The sequence below is a fragment of the Epinephelus fuscoguttatus genome, linkage group LG13, assembly GCF_011397635.1.
Source record: "Epinephelus fuscoguttatus linkage group LG13, E.fuscoguttatus.final_Chr_v1".
NCBI classification, from domain to species: Eukaryota; Metazoa; Chordata; class Actinopteri; order Perciformes; family Serranidae; genus Epinephelus; species Epinephelus fuscoguttatus.
Window position 1 is genome coordinate 21,024,463 of NC_064764.1, and position 19,924 is coordinate 21,044,386.

The window sequence follows — 19,924 nt, forward strand, 5'->3', positions numbered from 1 at the left end:
GACATCTAGAGGGAGCTCAGAGTAGAGCCGCTGCTCCTTTGTGTCAAAAGGGGTCCGTTGAGGTGGTTTGGGCATCTGATCAGGATGCCCCCTGGGCGCCTCCCATTAGGTGTTCCAGGCACGTCCAGCTGGTGGGAGTCATTGTCATTTCCATTATCATATGTGTTTTCCATCCCAATAACCAAAGTAACTGAAATAACTGTTGTCGAATAGAGATTGAGTGGTATTAAAAAAAGAAAAAAAGAAATCCCATCATATGTTATTTTCCCCATGTTCATGTCAATAAAAAATGTTGTTTTTCTTATTATTTGTACATATAAAGGACGGGTGGGATGTACCTTGATTTTTTCTTATTTCAGTTCCCTCCCTGGAGCTAACTGTCCTCCAGCCATGCACTCTCCTGCCACATCTACACAAACTCTAAAAAAAGAAGCCTTACTGAATTTACATTTTGTGTACTGTGGTGGAAATGACCGTAACCCCAGAGGACAGTGTTCTTTTATGAAAAATAGACATGAAATACTATTATATCTTACAACACATGATACATTTCATCAATATCAAATCTTGGCTCAGGCAAAGGAAAAAAAATAACACACATTAAAGGGCACTTTGTATATAATGAAAAAAACAACGCTTATCTATCATTTAATTTTGTATAGAACAATATTTCTAACTGTACATATAACTACTATATAACTGTATAAAAAAATATATTATAGTCATGTATATATAGTGGAAGTAATGGTAGTTTTTTCATTGTAAACACTTATATGGAGAAATCCAGTGACACAGCTATGAGTGTTTTCATTTATTGCTCCAACAGCTTCAAAACAAACATATGTACTACAGTTTTTCTAAAGAGTTTCTCATATAATTTACTCAGTTAAAAAAAATACATTTTTTTTACATCTTGCAATGTGATGTATTTGTTTTCTAACAATTGTCTAACAACATTTTTACTTTATTGTACATTGCCAACAAAAACAGTACAGGGAAACGATATGCTTCGTCGATGTTATGGTTAGGTATACATGAAGATGCTGACTTAGCATTTGGATTGGTTGTATAGGCACACGACCCTCTCTGGGGCCTGTTTATGCGCAAGTTCTAACTTTCCATGCGTCCCCCTTCCCCCCTCTCCCTCAACAAAGTACATCCTAAAAAGAGACAAATATACTGACATCATTTTATATTGTCATGTGCTACTTTGGGCTCATAAGCAGTGCAAAACAGTAAATATATAAATATAAAACACATGCACTGCCATGTAGAAATACCTACATCATACTTGTTTGTCAGAGGCATAGCTCTGGGATAACAGCAGAATACTCTTAAATCTGCAGATTATGATATCCCCCCTGACAAGCATGTATGGTGTGTTCTGTTGGCTTAATGTTGTACAGTAGGTGCACGTCAGTGACCGCAATAATAATGCACATTGTTTATAGAAGAAAACTACAGTATACTTGATACTGTACTGTGTATTGCAGTGCAATTTTCCATAACCCCTGAGTCACACTTCAGAGAAGACGGGCATACAACTAAGGATAACAAAAACTGTTCTCACACCTTTGTAATAATGCTGTATTACACTTATAGCTGCAGAAAATAGCTTGTATAGTCTGTTCCTATGCAGTCCCTTTAAGTGGTTGTCGGTATATGTATCGCACACAGGCTTTCGATTCTAGTGGGCTCTAATGGGACTTACCAAGTTCATCAGTGACTGTTGAGGGTTTTCATGTGGTGAGCACCCTGGTGGAGGAAATTCACTGTATGTGTTTCAGCCTATGGCCTTGTCAGTGCCTCAGATACCATGCAAAGATTTCAGGAACTTGGTCATTTTCAAGTCCCCTTCTCATGCTTTAGGTACTCATACAATATGTGTATAATGGCAGTGAGGAAACAAAGTAGTGCAGGGTCCTAGCCTTGGTGCAGTCTTGCTTCCAAGTCTCAAGCTGCACTTGCAAACTCCCTGGACATCCTGGTGACAGAAGTGGACCGCCTCAAGCCAGCATTTACAATCTTCAGTCATGGTCTCCATTTCTGTTTCCCTTTCTTCACTGACTGGAGTATAGAGAGCTGAGTGATCAATTGTGTTGCCCTGTCTCTAAGGGGACTTTGGCAGTGAGTGGTACAGTAGCTGCTCTCTGTTGACACTCAGCTTCTGGAGATGTAACCTTTCCCTCTTCTCACTACAGACATGAAAGTGTGGGAGAAGTTGACGTGAAGGTTGTTGGCAAAATCTGACCAAGGAAAAGATCACTGTTAACTATGTCAAAGACATTTCACTTATCTCTCAGTCATGGACAGGAACTCTCTTGGCAGTGTTTGTTCTGGGACCCTAGATCTCTGTTATGTACAGTGGGGTGATCTTTGTGTGGTCTTTTACTGCCTCCTTCCCTTGCTTTCTGCAAAGGAGTACTGGTGGTTAAGGATTGGTGGCTTCCGATTGTCACCTTGTCTGTCTGGTGACTTACTTTTGTCTTGCTCTTGGCCTGCACTCAGGACTTTGGAGAAGTTGTGAGACCTTCAGTAGGGGTTTAGTCAGCCTCGCCTTCTGCTGAACTAGGAAGGAAATAAGTCCCTTTACAGAGATGTTGAGGAATCATACATTGCATGCACTTCTTGGTTTACTGGTAAAGTAGTAGCCTGGGTGTTGAGAAGCTACTCTTACCCCATCTTTGTATCTGACACTATCCATGGAGTGCTGGACATTGGGACCCGTCTAGTGTGAAGTATGTGGGTCAGTCAGCACCTCTTGCTTCGCAAGTATTGATTGAAGGAGGGACACATTTGTCTGATGGTCAAGGTTGTCAGGCCTGTTTCTCAGTGTCCACAAAAAAAGTTGTGATGTAGTTAGACTGGTGCTTGTGTGATAGTGCAAACTCAATTTGCAAACAGTAGGTGTTGTGCTCATTATCCTTGGGTGGTATCTATTTTTTCATACCTTTATACCTTGCTGACATTTCACAAGGGTATACGTTATATGACAGTATTTGTGTAAAAACAAAACAATAACAATAAAAAAAACATAAAAGCTGAGCTAGAGGTGATAGAGGTCATTGTAGAATGTTACTCATTACCTATCTTACAATGCTGTATTTCTAACATGCAGTTAGCTTACCTAGACAAGAACTGCTGTGTTTAATACTTATGGCCCATAGAATATTGAGTACATAAGAAATAGGCGCCCTTCTTGCTGGAGGGACTGATGCCGATTGTTACCAACACATCAGTGGACTGAAAGGAAATGATGTTTTGAATAAAATCATGTGGCTCATAAACTGCTTTGTTAAAAGAAGTCATCTCAGTATAAAGTTAAATGTGGTAATACTCCCGAACAGGGGCAGTCCTGTAACGTTTTCCCCACCATTCGCAGTTGGCATCTTTCTCAGCTTAGCTGCCTGTTCAACCAGTAGAGACTGACCTCTGGTGGTGCGTTCTGTGCTCTACAATGCATCACCTCAGTACAGCATTTCCGTATCAGTTTAATAGAAAGAGGAGCATCTGTATTTTGATGGTATTTACAAGCATACCCTCAGGATTTCTAAATATCCCGTTATACTGTAATACCTTGATACCGTCTAATGTGCCTAATGTGCATTATGGCTGACTCTAGCCTTGTAGTCCACTCAGCCCAGCCTAGTGTGACCAATTGTGTATTGGGACATAAAATGTTAAGTCACAAAGCGTGGTTCAGAGTCCATTAGAGCCCATTAGAGTACAACACCTGGGTGAAGCACAAAGTTGATTAGGTGTTGTAACTAGTCAATGGTGTAGTGCAGGGTATATGCAGGTACACAGGGTTTACCCTCCTCTTTTTCTGGCTGTTTACAGTATATCCACCTATCAACCAAAAAGCCATTGGAATATGAGTACACCCACTTTCTCCTCTGTAACCTACCCATCTACATAGAAGTACACCCACCTAATCAGCTACCACTACACCACTGGTTGTAGTGCTAGTTCTATCACAACCAAGTGGAGCTCTTTCACCAGCACCCCTGCTGCTTAAGTTGAATTAAGTTAGGAAGCTGTAGATGTAGTAAATGGGAAAGTGCTGTCATCCTGTAGGGCCACTCTCTGTGTGGAGGAATGATTCATCCTGATTGGTTCGGCATCTACATGTACATTTTTAGTGTGTGGTGCTTAAAAAGTCCATAAGAGGGCTTCTGTGTGAATATAGAACTACTGTTACAATATGTAACCATTTCTAATACACTGATAACTGCAGAAAACTGATTAACACACTATTAACTGCAGCGAACAGTATTTTATCCACATGCATAATGAAAAAAAAAAACAAAACCCAACTTACTACTATCGCCAAGCCATTGCAAATGAACAATACAGATGTCTGTGCCAGCATGCCTATAAAAAACTGCTACTTATAAAGTAATTACAGCATTACAACCCAGATAGTAGAACACCGTGCTGCTGGAAGGTTTATGGCCTTGGAAACTCTTGGTCTGAGACCGGTCTGTGAAGTCCAGTGGTGTTGAGGTTGGAGTCAGAAGGGGCTGGAGACGAGGTGGAGGAGGTCAAAGAGGTCTCAGTTGGAAGAAGAATCAGTGCAGACTGTTGATGCCCTGTGATCTGTTGTTGTTGTTGCTGCTGTTGTTGCTGCTGTGGCTCTGTATGTCTTTGTACGAGCAATGCTGTAAGGCTGCCCTCGATGGGTGCATTCACATTGGCCAAGCTCGACAGAGAGTCTTTGGATTCCTGAATGGCCCTCTCCAGTTTGTGGTTGGGGCCCTAAAAAGAACAGTAGCAGAATATACAACTTAGTGGCCTGCATTGGAGTCAAAATAGAGTCAGGTTTTTTTAACCTAGACCTTATATTCAGATGTTTTTGCGTCTAAGTGACTAATGAGAAGAATAGTTTTTGAAATTGGTCCAGTATTGAGAGAGTGTGCTGTAGCCAGCAGCGGTGAAAGAGGCTTCAGTGTATTTACTTCTGGCAAATACACATCATTGTTGCCAATTTACATCCACTGAAAGTGTTTGTTTTTGCCATTGAGAGGCTCTTATTGTTATTATAAATGTCTGACATCATTATGACAAGGATCCCTACAGAGTTAGACCTATTTTTCAAAGAGTTGAGATCCTTTCTTGTTTAACCAGGAACAGTCCTAAAATCGCTATGGCCAAACCCATCAGGCTGCATTTTAAATTCACAGTGATTTTAGTGCGTACAGATTTATAGAACACATTTACCCAGATGGAACTAAGTGTTTACGATAAAATTACTGTTTATTTAAATGGAGTCTGGTGAGCTTGGTGATAGCGATTTCGGGTATATTTCTGGTTAACCAAAAGGTATCTGTCTCTTTAACAAAAAGGTTTGTCTTTGTAGGGATCCTTTCCATAATGTTGTCAGACATAAGAACAATCAGAGCCTATCAATGGCAAAAACAAGCACTTTAAGTGGACCTTAATTACCTGTGCATGATTGCCCCAAGCCATTACATTGCAGCCTATTTTGGATCTGCCGTCTGTAGCCATTTCATTCAACTCTGGATCAATTTCCAACAATTTCTAAAGTTATTGTTTTTATTTGTCACTTAGACACAAAAGCATGGAAAAATAGGGTCCTGGTTAAAAGAAAATATCTATGTCTTCCTTTAACTGACCTGTATTAACTCAGAAACAGGTTTATTAATCAACATTTTGTTTTTCATCAACATTTTGTATCAACTTGGTACCTACTTTTAGAAAAAAAGTTAACAAAAAATGACTCAGAATGTGAAGTCATAATTTACAGAAAAAAGGCAACTATAGTGATATTTAAAAACTAAATACAAACTACTGTTTGTAAAATTAAGTTCAACAGTCTAAAAAATATGCAGAGACAAACAGTTCCACATACGTAAAACTGTACGACTTGTTTTAGCCTGTATTGACTCCCATATGGGTGAGGCTTATTCCGATGGTGTCAGACAGTGGCTCAGATTATTTCCTGTGATTGTCCAGACTTTCTGGTAAACATGGTGGCAGACAACCCAATCAATCAAAACAGGTTGGAGCAAAGCAATATGAAACAGTGGGAGCTTGTCAGTTTATAGAGACTGCCTCATTGTCTGCTTGAACACCACGGATGACTTGGTGAGAATGTGATTGTTGATTGTAAAAGCCAGCTGATGCACGACGTCAGTGCTCTGCCAGAAAAAAATGTGATACTTGATGAACATATGTGCCAAAATAACTTTTTTTCTGGGGTGGGGGGGGACAGTCTCTACCTCCTAAAACTTCCTTACTTGAGTTCCCGTATGGCTGAAAAAATGGCTTGCAGTCAGAGCAACTGGCTGAACCTTCACGGCAGGTCTGTGATAGTCTGGACTGGCAGTCACAGTGCTGTAGGCTGGAGGTCCCAGAGTCGGTTGTCTTTGCAGCAGCTGCAGGATGGTCTGAATATCTGTCATCAACTGCGTCTCCAGCCTAAAAAAGAACAGAAAAAAACAAAGTGAGAGATACAAAAAGTCACAAGCAGGAGGAGATTCATGCATAATTCTGACAAATCTTGATAGTGTAATAGCTGAAAACACACCCAGTTGTACTTCACTGAGCACTAGATGGAGCTTGTGCTCCTCAGTGGACAAATGAGATGGTACAAGTGGTGAAACACATTCTGCCAGAGTAGTAGACGAAAGACGCTGCTCATGCTTGGAGTGATAATGAGCTTTCTGTGGGAGGTGTGAATTCAGCGTTTACTGTGGAAATGACTGCATCACACTCATTTGGTCAATCTAATTATGAGTAGATTTCAGCCAAGGTCTATATTTAGGCTGTCAGGCAAAATTGGGTAATGCTGAATAACCCTTTAATTACCTGTGTTCCCACTAATGTACATAAACAATGACGAATGTTAGGTCCCTGGTTTACTGTGCTGCTCCATCATAAAGAGGCAGCGTTTGTTTACCAGGTTATGACTGATGAGGGACAAAGTGAAAGCAGCCACACAGCAGACATTCATTACAGGTGCAGCACTGATTTTTTTTTCTTGGCTATTTATACGTATTTGCTGAAGAGAATGCTACACCAACATTTTTTTCTTTGTCATATCCTTTCAGACTAGTCAAAGCCACAAAAACACAAAATGACAGAGAAGTGCTGCTCATCCTGCAGCCAGCTAGCATTAGGGAAAAAAACAAGGTCAGGTAGAGTGCAGTGGATAAAATGTCTTATTTGTGCTAAATAAAATAAGCCAGCCCGGTATTTCCAGCACCGTGATGCTGTCCCTCGTTCTCTGTAATAATTCCAGCTAAAAATACCACCCGCTGTTCATTTGTGTCTATTTCAGGTGGCCTGCTGGCTGCAGGTGTGTTGTTAAAACTACAGCCAATGCGATCTTCCACTACAGAAAATAATGAGACTGTAAAACGCAGCAAAGGTAGCTCATTTGCATATCTATCCTTTCAATTACAGTGAGCTTAGCAAGAGAGTGGCTTTTATTCCAAGACGTTTCAGGCACATTTTGTTCTCAGTCATCAGTATTAGATTCTGATTACTGCTCTGCAAAATGTTTTACCAATCCATTCTCACGTTTAATATGTTCCGGTTCTGCAGCGGTACATCCTGCTTCCAGTAGATCCAGCCACCCACTCTGAGTCCGACAACAGCTTCTGCCAGCGAGTTGCCTTCCTCCACCTACTCATGTACATTGGCAATTGAACTACGCGTTGCCAGTGATCGCAGAGGAAGTGTGGCTTACTTTTAAGCAGTGTGGGAGGTGACAACTTTAAAAAATAAAGCACTCCATAATCATTAAGTCACAAACTGAAAATGTAATGGTAGGATAAATAATAAGAAGATAACAAATTTAATTGTATTTTTTCCAAATATGACCAAAAACTATAAAAATGTGATGCCCTTGCGCCTGAAAAAGTGCTTTTACGCACTTCTGCAAAAACATTTTATCAATCCCTTTCACTCCTTGGTAACTTTAGGAACTTGCCAACAATTTGAGATAAACATCTGTGGGTTTAAACAACAAACGTGCAGAATCGTGCTCATTACTCTGGCTTTTATGGAGTTAACTGTGCCTCCTGGCTTTCCCTGGTGCAGCTGAAGACAAGACATACATACACAATACAGATGGATACAGGTAAAGAAACAAATGCACCACCCACTTCAGCAAAAGAACGACATTGAGGATCAAATTTCAGTCAATTTGGTCAAGGTTTCGACTATTTCAGCCTATTTCCAACCACTTAGGCTACTGTGTCAGACAAACAGCAGCGGAAGAAACATTTACTTCAATAAAATTACAAGAACAATAATATAAAAATACTGTAAGTGCTCCACTTCAAATCGAATTTATTCAGCATTATCTGCAAAATGTTGTTAAAGTGTCCAAACTTAAAGTGCTTGAAGGAAAAAAGACCCCTGTTTAAATTACATTACTGGTGTATTTCTGTGTGTGCTCTTTCTCTATCTGTTCCGGTTACAGCTATCCTGCACGTGGCACTGACATGAGGCAAGATGATATCTACCATTATTTGATACAGTCTCCAGGTCCGTCTGGTAAACAGTTACACTGTGTCCTAACACCAAGTGTAGCGAGTGGGCATCAAATTTCAACCAATGCCACCGTCTGACATGAGTTATTAGACTGAAATGATAAAGCTATGATAAAAAAAAACACTTTCTGCACTGGTGACACAAAGAAACCATTGAGACTAAGAGCTTTTTTTTTTTTTTTTTTAAATTAAAAAAACACTTTTATCATTCGTTGGTTTACAAACCAGTAAAGCTTACCTTCTGGTGTAATGTACAGTTAATGACAATTAAATGAGAATCAACCATCTGTATGCTGACTCTGAAAATATGTACCTGTTTAAGTGCTCTTGAAGCTGACCTAAGCGCTGTTCCACCTCTCCATACGTGATCTCGCTGGCAGAATTATCGTCCTCTCTCAGGTCCTGGAACTGTGCTGACTCATCCAGGTAGTCTGTAGGCTTCTTACAGGCCCATTTATCATAGCACAGATCTGGAGAGCCAAACCAACACGCATGCTTTACATCCTCACATGTGGGTCAGAACAACGTCATCACTAAACAAAAAACCCCCCTCTAAAATAGAACGTAATTAATCTCTAGGAGAGCTGTGTGTAGGCTCTTTGATGTAATCTATCAAGTCCTTGTACTGGGAGAATTAATGCAATGTTTTCTAGTAGCAAACTAACCCTGTTGTTATCTCTGCTAAGCACCTGTTAGTATTCAGCTTGCTGTCCAGTGATATGTGTTGAGCCTCTTTTGTGATTTTAAACGCTGAGTTCTGTGATTACACTATCTGGTACAGCAGTCTGTGCAGGAGGATTTGCACTAGCGTGATGTGCCTTTAACATGGATGGCACTTACCTTTGCCCTCATGCGGCCTGTGTCTTTCCAGCAGTAGAGGTTAACAATAGCTTTAGTCTGTCATCCATTTCTTTTGTTTTCCTCTGTCTCTGTCCTCTACTGTCTGTCCTGTACTTCTTGGCTTGTCAGCGTGATGGGCTTTACCCATGCAAAATCTGGCTATTTGTATATCACTTTGGTTACTGTAGTGTATTTTAGAGCTCTGAGCCACAATCTTGTAAGTTTGGAAATTCCACTTTTTAAAAAAAAAAAAAAAAAATTCTTTGTCTGTTTTCATTAAGACCCTGACACACCAAGCCGAGGGTTGGCCATTGGTTGATATTGTACTGTCATTGAGCATCTATCGTTATAGCCTTTGTGGTGTATCCCACACTGATTTAGCATGTTGAATCAGCGACATTGACGGCAGAGCTCATCTGTAAGTAAAATTAGTCTGACTGGCAGTGGAGCTCAGCGCACAAGAGGAAAAACTGAAGTGAGGAAAGTAAACAAATGGCAAAATTCAAGAGGAAGTGAGATCGAAACAAACTTGTAATATATGGTCAGATTATTGTTCTCCAGCCAGAGACTACCACCATCTACTGGTGTGGAGAGTTATTTCTTCTCACCCAGGCATGACATGTACGTGCTGGTTGGCCATTGGCTGTAGTCTTTGTGGTGTGCTCAACTTTTTGGTCGAGGCACAGGCTACGTGGGGTGACGCAACAATTGGCTTTTGTTGCAGTTAGTTATTTAATGTCGGTTTGGTGTGTCTGCCCCTTTAGACCAACTGAGATTGCTGATCAATGTCAAGCATACTGCCTTGTTAAGAGACACTTTTCATTATAGGAAATGTACGTCTTAAAAGGTGGGCCCCTTTATCCTCCTCAGACCCCAACTTTTGTTTGGTATGCATTTTTAATTTCTCCTAGCTAATTGGGATTAGTAGGACCTAATAAGAATAAAGTCCTGATGTCCTAAAACGAGATGATGATTAAGTTCCAGTGTTCTTCAAATGAGTACTTTCTAATTAACAGCATCTTAGCTTGTTACCATTGCTAAAATTGCAATGGCATATCAAACTACAAACGTTATTAATCACAAATAAACAAGTTTCAACCATTAAATGCGATCAGGTTTTGGACCTTGTCCGTTTTTGTGTTGGGATCGGCTGCAGACTGACTTGGCAGAAATAGCTGCCATTTTGTTTTTACATAGATTAGTGTACTGTGCTTTTGCTACAACTAGATGGTACAAAAAGTGTCCACAAACGAGGACTACAGGTCTAAGTTAAGCAGAATGAAGTAAAAGGTCCAAACCCAAATTGTGAGGGTCTCAGGAAGATTAATACAGGCATGAATGTCAGACGTGAAGCTCCTACGACAAAGACTTTAAAAATTGTGAGAGAGCTAAATCATGTCTTTCTTAGGTATATGCCACATTACAGTACTGAAGCTGGAAGTGGCTGTGCTTGCAATTATTTTTTTTAAAAGATCATAAGTTAATTATCTCAGTATCTCAATATAACAAAGCTTGTTTTCTTGTGGTAACAGGTCAATTTATGTTGATTCTTGAGAAAACAAAAGACAGATTTCTCATGATAACCAGATAATTCATCACACGAAAACTATTTTGGTTTAATCGAGATCACAGGATAATTCAAAATAAATGACTGCCTAATTTGATCACACCTGATTTGAGCTTCAAGATCACTGTCATGACTGTTGGGGAGGATTTATAACTGAACTCAACCTTGACTGAACTTCAGTCTGATATGTTAATTGATAATAGATACACCTTGATCTGACATTTTCAGCTAAAATGAGTGGCTGCACTTGCCAGGATGTCATCTATGCATGCTGGCATGACACTCCTGATCTCTGATAAACATTAAGCAATAAAAGGAAATGACCTTTTCGTTTCACATGATAACGGGTTGATTGTCTCGTTATCTTGGGATAACAAAATAATTAACTGATCTAGAGATATTGGCATTAAAGAATAATTGCAAGTGCGGCTGTTCTCGGCTTCAGTGTCATTGTCCTGTCTCTATGGTATAAAGTGGGGCAGTGGATTGGCTGTTCTTAAATATGATGGTGCACTGCAATAGACATGCAATAAAGGGTTGAAAGGTGATTATACATATTAAACTATGTTTTGATTCAACTTAAGGCCATAACCATGGAGTCAACATTGCCAAATCTGCGGTGGGTTGGAACACTTTTAAGCAAAATGAGATATTGACGTTATTGTTACCTTTTAATGCATGTCCTCAATAAAGTTAATATTGGTACGGTGTTACAATACATTTCCCAAGCTAGCAAGTGGACTATGCTCAGTGTGTATGCCTATTGGCTGTCTGCTCACTAATGTGCAGAATGAATTTATGTTGAGCATATATGATACACATACTTCTCCCTAATTTGGAAAATCCTGTCTTATCTTATGCTGTAATATAAGCCATTAAACTCATGGATCTATTACTCAAATCAGCCTTGGAAACTTGGAAAAATCTCAGCCATCTTCACACATCATCTCCATCTATTCAATGGGAGTTGCTTTTGCAGCAAAAAGGTCTACTGTATGTCCTTACCCTGCACAACCCAGGAACCCCTAGCAACACTTTACATGTTCTTGTCAAAACAGCAAAGATTATATTAGCATAATGATCAGTAAACAAAATGTATTACCTTCAAAAGACGGTCGTCTCTCCACATTGTCTCTGACAATAAGATTTGAGCCCAGGGCTGGGGCATTGTGTGGAGAGGGACTGAGGACTTCTGAACTTCTCTTTAGGCACGAGTTAGATCCCCTCTCCCTCCTCAAGTCTTTAACCACTTCCTTGTTTTCCCCTGTAGCACGGCAATCAACAGGAGTCAGTGAAATAACACTGTAGTGTATTCCTTATGGAATAGATGCTCTCAGGGAGCTCCACTCAGTAAACAATAACAGTGAACACATTTGCAACCACAAGAAGCTGTACTGGTCCTATGCAGTTTAGTTTCCACTTACCTTTAGACACATCTGGTGTGAAGGAAATCCTTCTTTTAATGCTCTTACTGCCCTCGCCATCTGAATCACCACCTTGTGAGCCTGAGGGCTACAACAATGTGAGCGTTAGAATCTACTATTTACAAGAAAAAAGTCCCAAAAAGTTGTGACGCTGTATAAAATATACATTAAAGCAGAATACAATGATCTGCAAATCCTTTTTAACACACAGTGGGGGTAAATAAATTGTCAACATTTTTTTTTCATTAAACATATTTCCAATGCAGCTATTCACATGAAATTTAGACCTGGCATTGGAATTAGCTCAATAAAAGTGCACGGTAAAAAAAAAATCTTAATGTTTAAAACCATAAAAATTATGTGCAATAAAGTGGAATGATACAGGGAAAAAAGTATTTGAACTTGTAACTGAAATTAATTCAATTCTCATAGGAGTCTTTGTTTGCAATGCCAGATTCTGGATGCTTTCTGTATGAAGAAACTAACGTCTCACGGTGTTCAGATGGGATTTTGGCCCATTAAGTAGGAAGTTTTATTTTTGAGACTTCGACAATTAGTGTCCTCAGTTCCAAAATGCTTACTGAGTGTTGTTAAAAGAGAAGGTGATGGACACAGTGATAAACATGCCCCTGTCCCAGCTTTTTGGAATGTTGTAGGCATTAAATGTGGTGTATACTTAGTAGGGCTGCCCCCTAACAGTCGACCAGGTGGAACACGTGGCATGTGTACGGCCCCTAATTTGCAGGGCTGGTACCTGCGTTTATTCCACAGGCTAGTTAATAACATGTCGGGCAGGAAATCCAAAGTGTGGGATCATTTTGAGAAGGTGAAGGACGAACCCAAGGTGATATGTAAACTCATCTTCACAGGTCGACTACAAACATGACGTATCATCTGAAACATGGAAGTAGCTACATGCCCATTAGCCACTTAGCACAATCATTACTGCTTTGCCGACAGCGTCATTAACAGGCGGCTCGCTCAGTGTGTGTCGTGCACTTGTAGATAAAATATAGGCCTATATTAATGAAGGTTCATTAGTACGGTTTTGTATTTCTCTGTAATGTAGCACAGTGTTAACAATGTTACTGATACTATTCTTTCTCACACCTTGAACTCAAACCATTGTGTCGCCAAGCCCCAAATATATAATTCAAGGAACTGATTAATAGAGTAAACATGCAGGCGACTAGTCAACTAATGGCCCTAAATGACGACTATGCCGATGCCGAGAGCAGCCCTAATATTTACAAAAACAAAGTTTATCGGTTAGAACATTGAATATATTGTCTTTGTACTGTATTAAGCTGAATATATTTGAAAAGGATTTGCAAATCACTGCATTCTGTTTTTATTTATGTTTTACACAGTGCGCAACTTTGTTGGAATTTGGATTGCAACACAATTAGTGACAAATATTCATACATTGTTAGAAAATTAATAAAATATTGCAATATACTACAAATAGAATAATATAACTGTGAATGAGTTTAGTAATGACAATGTGAATACTTGGAAGAAGATGTAGGTCCCTTACCACCAGTATATCATCTACCTTTGGAGACTCATCTCTGAGGTTGAAGGTGAGCTCCAGGTTGTTGAAGAAGGAGTCAGCAAACTCTGGGTACATGTCTATAACCTCCAGCAGATCTTCTCTCTGAATGGTGCTCAGGTCGCAGTAACTCAGAGCTCGCACATCAGCATTGGACTTCCCAGGCTTGGCAAAGAGGTGGATCATTTCTCCAAAGATGTCATTTTTTCCTGGTATCAACACACACAGAGACAGTAAATCTTCTCTAAAGCTTCACTGGGATGGGGAAAAATGTCAGTGTTACCTGCACCGACTTCTACAAGTAGTCATGCGCATTATGGAGAATAATTTGTGTCTTGTTTCCTGTAGGGACCTATCTCGCAATTCCTCAGGCTCTCACTAAAAGGGCACAGACGTGTTTGTTTTTGTGGATAATAAAACTCAAACAGTCTTCCCTCTCTGTCTAGATGTTTTCCCAAGGCCTGTGCATCGGTTGTTTTTCTATCTTTGATCCATTATTTATGCTGAGGAATAATGGCTAACTCAAAGCAACTCTCATGTGGAAGGAAAGGAGGGTTTGATTGTGATTGACACACTTGTGTACTTCAAAGAGAAATTTGTGTTAATAATGGCTATCACATAATGAGGCCAGTTCTTCAGCAAACTTCCAGGAAGTTGTGAAGTCTACCATCGGAGTTTCCTCTGTTGAAATAAGGGTCCTTTTTGCACAAGGACTATAGGTGTGATTTAAAGTCCGAGATGAAACATCCCTTTGTTGGTCCCAGAGTTCACCAAATGCCAACACTGTAAGCAGGGGTTCAGGAGAAAGAGATATGATATGTTGGCTGCCAGTGTGCCTTTCACAGCATGCGCCGGACACCTTTCTACCACAGAGGACAGCCTCACACAGAGTGGTGTATCTCACCCCCACATGCAGCTTTCAGCACAAGGATTTAGTTCGTCATTAGCCTGGATGGCAGCGTAAGAGACTAATTCCTCACCTGCTGAACAATGCTAGTGGCCTTGTTGGACTCGGTATCATTACAAGAGGAAAATGCTTTAGCGCTGTCGCCTAAGTACTGCCTTGTTAGAGGCTGGGACACTTTGGTTTTCACAAATTGGAGCAAAATGCTGCTGATGGAGCATTATGTTTGAATCAAATATAAACAGGCTGATCTATGAGATCAGTGACTTTACCAGTGTGTTTGTTAATAATAGGTTTTGTGTGATGCAGCAGTTTTTTCCTAAGCTTAAACCCCATTCTGTCAGGTGCAGCTTTGGAGAGCATTCATCTCATGAATAATGGCAAGTTTAATCCAGGCTTGGCCTGTAGCACCTGGCTGTGGTTCACCCGTGAGGAAAAGATAAATACTCATTATTCTAATCAGAGCAATGAGTCTTCAGTATCACAGCTGTATATCACTGAGGCAAAACAGCATTTCACACAGAGCTGGTGATTGTTTTAGTCAGTTGAGTCGTTTTCTGCCCTTTTTAATAATCCCTATTTTGCAGCTTTAACTCATTTCCCTGTGCTGTCAAAAATAGTGGCAGCTATTTCACCGTGTTCTTTGAAATTGCCAAACAGCCTTTCATGGAGCCACTTAATAGAAATGTCAGCGTCTCAAACCTGCCACACGGACAGCCTTATTGCCCAGAGGACAGAAATGGGGGACGGCAGGCACACCTTGCCATTCTCGTCAAAATGTGTGAACACGAAAGTGGTTAAGCTGCCGCAGTAACCCTGAAAATTATTCACATTTGAGGGACTCGCATTATAACAGTTAATTCTTTGATGTGCACACAAGTCATGCTGAGCCTCTTGTAAGTATTACTGTGTTGAAATAGTGCGTGTCCATTGGGAAACTGCACTGCCTCTCCTTTCCTGAGCGCATGACAGTAGCATCGCCGCGTATTTGAAAATATCAAGCATCCTGCGCCGAGTAGGACCTTACCTCAATCAATAATTCAGATCTTTCAATCAATCACAACAAGCTACATAATTAATAAGCTTTCACAAAAGGCAAAAGGCAAAACATGTGTGTTAAAGGCAAGGTGTTTTTTCTAGCAATTGTCTTACATTCTGAAAAGCATACTTGGATATTACTGACCTTTATGTAAGTGCCCCCTTTTATAATCCAAAGGCTAAATCTTAGCATATTGATAGCACTGACAATAGATTTACTTCTGGAAAGAATAATAATAATATGAGTTTGAACCACCATTTCTGTTTTTCCAAGGTCTGACTTGACCAAAAGCAGCAGAATAACGTTTTTTTTCTTTGTCTCAACAGGTTTGACGCTGACATTCAACACACAATCAGCTGACAGATCTCCAATACAACAGGGAGGTGACTTTCACAGTTATTCACACAGGTTTCAGAACAATAGAGACTGCCACTACATTCATGATTCTGATGACAGACACTGGTGAAAGGCCAGACAAAAAACAATCTATCTTGGGTCAAAGGACAAAATAAATCCACCCATAACATATTTAGCTTTTTATAGGATATACATAACAGCCTCTTCTTAATTTAGCACTCAGTACCTAGTGTTGCCCATTATCACACTTCACATAATCAGAAAGGAGATGTATTTACCCAGGATTGCTACCACAATGTCGTCTCTCAGGATCTCAATAGAGCCGCGGGATAGAAAGTAAAGAGCGGTGAGCACATCGCCACTGTGGACCAGAGTGTCTCCAGGAGGGGCATGAGTAGTTTTGAAGTGCATGGCCAAGGCCCTTAGGCAGCCTTTGGTGGCTCCTTGGAACGCCTTGCAGTTGTGAAGTAGATTCCTGTTGAGGTGAAGGCAGATATCCGCCTGCAGGCACTCAGGAAAACCTTTTAACACCTGGGATGCAGAGAAAAAACGTGAGCAACATGCACAAAATATTGAGTCTGATATCCTGAAAGAGATCGTTCCGCGAGCCAGTGGAAAGCTGTGAGCTGCAAATGTGTTGAGATGAATGTACTTTTACTAAGAGAAGTTGTAATTAAGCGTGACAACGGCTCAGAGATAAGGACATGGGATGAAAACAAACGTGGTATGGAGTCATAGACCCATTAAACACTGTCTGATACAGATACATCACATCTTTAGTGCATCGGAGGGAAAATCTTAATCGTAATAGGACACTCCGGTGTTACTTAAAGGAGCTGTATGCAACATTCAGTGCATTAATATTGCAGCTAAGTGTTTGCTATGCAAAGACATAGTGGAGTAATGGCATCCTGAACAGAGAATGAAGTCACGCTCCCTCTTTGTGTGTTGTTATCTGAGCTTCTCTTTTTTTTTATGTGGTAAACGATCCGCCTGCGGTCTCTGAACCTATCAACCATAATTTATAACTAGATGTTACGTAGCTCCTTCATGCAAGGTCAAAACACAGGCAACCTGGACAATTACTGGACATTTCTAGTAAAACTACATAAAATAATAAATACAAAATTATTTATTTAATATATTCTATCTATTCTAAACAATGCAGCGTCACTATTGTAACATATCATCATGCATGTTTCTTTTAACCATCTTGCCATTACGTCAGACTTTGTTTTTCTTGTGCTGTCCAGCACAGGAGTTCCCTGTTTGCTATCTTTGGTCTGCCTGACTGTGAACGCAGCATAACCCTGTCCATACCCATGGAGGCGGAGCAGCAACACTGAATAAGTGCATCGCTCACCCTCCGTTTCCCCTCTTGGTTAACACCGTTAGCTCTGTCAGCACTGTTGCCGTTGTAAGCAACGTTCACACTGTTAGCCCTGTTAGCTGCTAGCCGGCAGCTGAGCCACCTCCATGTTGAGAACCCAGTACTCATGATTCATACTCTGAATCATAGATATGCTCTGAATTGCATAGAGCTCTTTTACTCAAGATGCATTCATAGAAATTACATCCAAATGTAACAATTACTGATGTGGGATTTGCACAACAGATGTAGTATGTAAAAATAACTGCCACCTGGATTTATGTAACCGCCCCCTGAGCTAAACACAAAAAGCCTGCTCAGTTTTGGCTTTCTCTCTTTCCTTTCTTCAACTGCTAACACATAATATCAGAGTGAGGACAAAATGTATTGTGTGATAAATAAGAGCAACAAAGAAGCCACCATTTTTATGCCCTAAATCCATTCATTTGTAGAAGCCATGGATTCAATCCAGACTTTTGGTGAATGTATCTCCTTTAAAGGAAAGAATTGACTGCTTGCAGTATCTATATATATATATATATATATATTTTTTTTTACATAACTTGCTAAAGTAGAAAAATATATATTGTGTATATTCTATATTATATGATGGATGAGGAGCTAATTTATATGAATGTAAAGCTTTAATTAGAAAGTATGCAATTAATATATGGTTATTGCCTTAAATGACCAACATTTATTTCTTGAACTGATAGGAAATTGAGAGGGAGTTTCTATCAAAATACCTGGGAATGAACCTTGCACTGTTACAATCCCAAACTCAGGGCAATCACAATTATCTACTTGAACATAAAATGAATTATGAGCATAACATTCACATTATTTTCTGGTGACATGGTCAGATGAAATTGAAATGAGACAAAATGCTGTTTTCAGTGCATGCTTCTTGGCTCTAGAATATGATTTCATTGCTTGGAGATATGAAACTATGCTCTATAACTAGATTAATTCAAACAAAGCATTAAATGATGGGGATTTCTAACTTCTTCTGACACAATGACAGTGGGTTTGTTACTTTAAAACGGTGCCATGAAAATGACAACATATTAATAAAAACATGTACCTCCTGCTCTTACCAATGTAGAGATGTTAATCCCGATGGAAAGCAGACAAGAGAAAGAAAGCTCTTTTGAGAATTATTTCTACAATCATTTAATGGGATCAGTTCATTTTGTTGGGTATGCTATCAAGTTACAGTAGCAGGTAGATGTAGTGATCCTTACCGTGTTCATATCAATGCCGTTGGTGTAGGCCCAGGAGTGTTGGAAGTACTCCTCCAGCCTCTGTCTCAGTGGGTTGGGAATCTGATGAAAGCGTATGAACTCCTTGACTCGTAACATTTGAGCGTGATATCTGGCCGTACCCGAGTACAACCTCTGGATGATGGCAGAGACGTTTCCAAAAATACTGGCATACATCAGGGCTGCAATTCAGACAATGATCAATAAAAGATGTGACTTTCATTCTACAGACTGCTTTGCATTTTAATTGCCTCTGCCCACAGAGACACACTGTTAACTCGAATAAATGTGAACAAAATGCTGATGTACACTCAGACAATCTGCTGTCTAGTTGAGTCAAATCAAGTCCATTTTTATTTACGTAGTCAAATGCTGGAAATAATTTATTTGCCCCAAGAGACTCTATGATCTGTACAGAATAAGACGCCCTCTATGCTTTCAGGTAAAGACGCCTCCCCCCCCCCCCGCCCCTATTTTTGAAGTGGAGTTGTATGAGGTACAATACAAAGTTAGTGTATTAGCTACAATAGATGCCACTCGGCACGCCTGCACTTTGGAGAAGCAGAACAGAGTACCACCACAGAAGTTAAGCAATGCACAGCTATGGACGGAGGCAGCAGTGAAACATATTTCAGCCACTTAAAGAAAGTCTCACCTAAAAGAAATCAGTAACAGTTTAAGAGTACATATGTATGTACAGAAATAGAATATTTTTATGCAGTTTTCTTGTCCAAAACAGCCCTTTCCGATGGAGAAGTCAAACAACCAGACTCCATTGACAAAAACAGTGATTTTAGGTCGTCGAACACAGGAGCTTCTGGTCAACCGCTGCCTGGATGAGTTAGGTTGCTTGTTGTTATTCTGTGACTTTGGTGAATCTAAACTAATCTTTAAATGCCAAAATCTCATAATAACATAAACTAACTGACTGAGGCAGCAGTAAACAAGCAGCTCCTGTGTTCAGTGGTGCTACTGTAAATTAGTGTTTTTCTTAATGGAGTCTGGCTTTAAAGAGAGTGATATAATGGCTTCAGTTCCCTGTTGGAAATTACTGTCTGAAGACAAGGTAACTTGGTGGAAATATTCTA

The 19,924-nt window shown here is 40.0% G+C and overlaps 1 protein-coding gene across 3 annotated transcripts in view; it reads right to left on the reverse strand.

Annotated features, from left to right (window-relative positions):
* Nucleotides 1–3,600: 3,600 nt before the first annotated feature.
* LOC125899579 (potassium voltage-gated channel subfamily H member 7-like) overlaps nucleotides 3,601–19,924 on the reverse strand; it is a 52,156-nt gene continuing 35,832 nt past the window's right edge. For 2 of the 3 annotated variants that reach the window (XM_049593996.1, XM_049593994.1), the window contains 8 exons: nucleotides 18,819–19,018; nucleotides 16,484–16,736; nucleotides 13,891–14,114; nucleotides 12,354–12,441; nucleotides 12,032–12,193; nucleotides 8,836–8,992; nucleotides 6,261–6,441; nucleotides 3,601–4,758 (listed from right to left, as the gene is read on the reverse strand). In XM_049593996.1, coding sequence (XP_049449953.1) covers nucleotides 4,450–4,758; nucleotides 6,261–6,441; nucleotides 8,836–8,992; nucleotides 12,032–12,193; nucleotides 12,354–12,441; nucleotides 13,891–14,114; nucleotides 16,484–16,736; nucleotides 18,819–19,018 — 1,574 coding nt within the window. In that variant the 3' untranslated portion in view covers nucleotides 3,601–4,449. The remainder of the gene's footprint in view (nucleotides 4,759–6,260; nucleotides 6,442–8,835; nucleotides 8,993–12,031; nucleotides 12,194–12,353; nucleotides 12,442–13,890; nucleotides 14,115–16,483; nucleotides 16,737–18,818; nucleotides 19,019–19,924) is intronic. The other variant, XM_049593995.1, reaches the window with a different exon arrangement.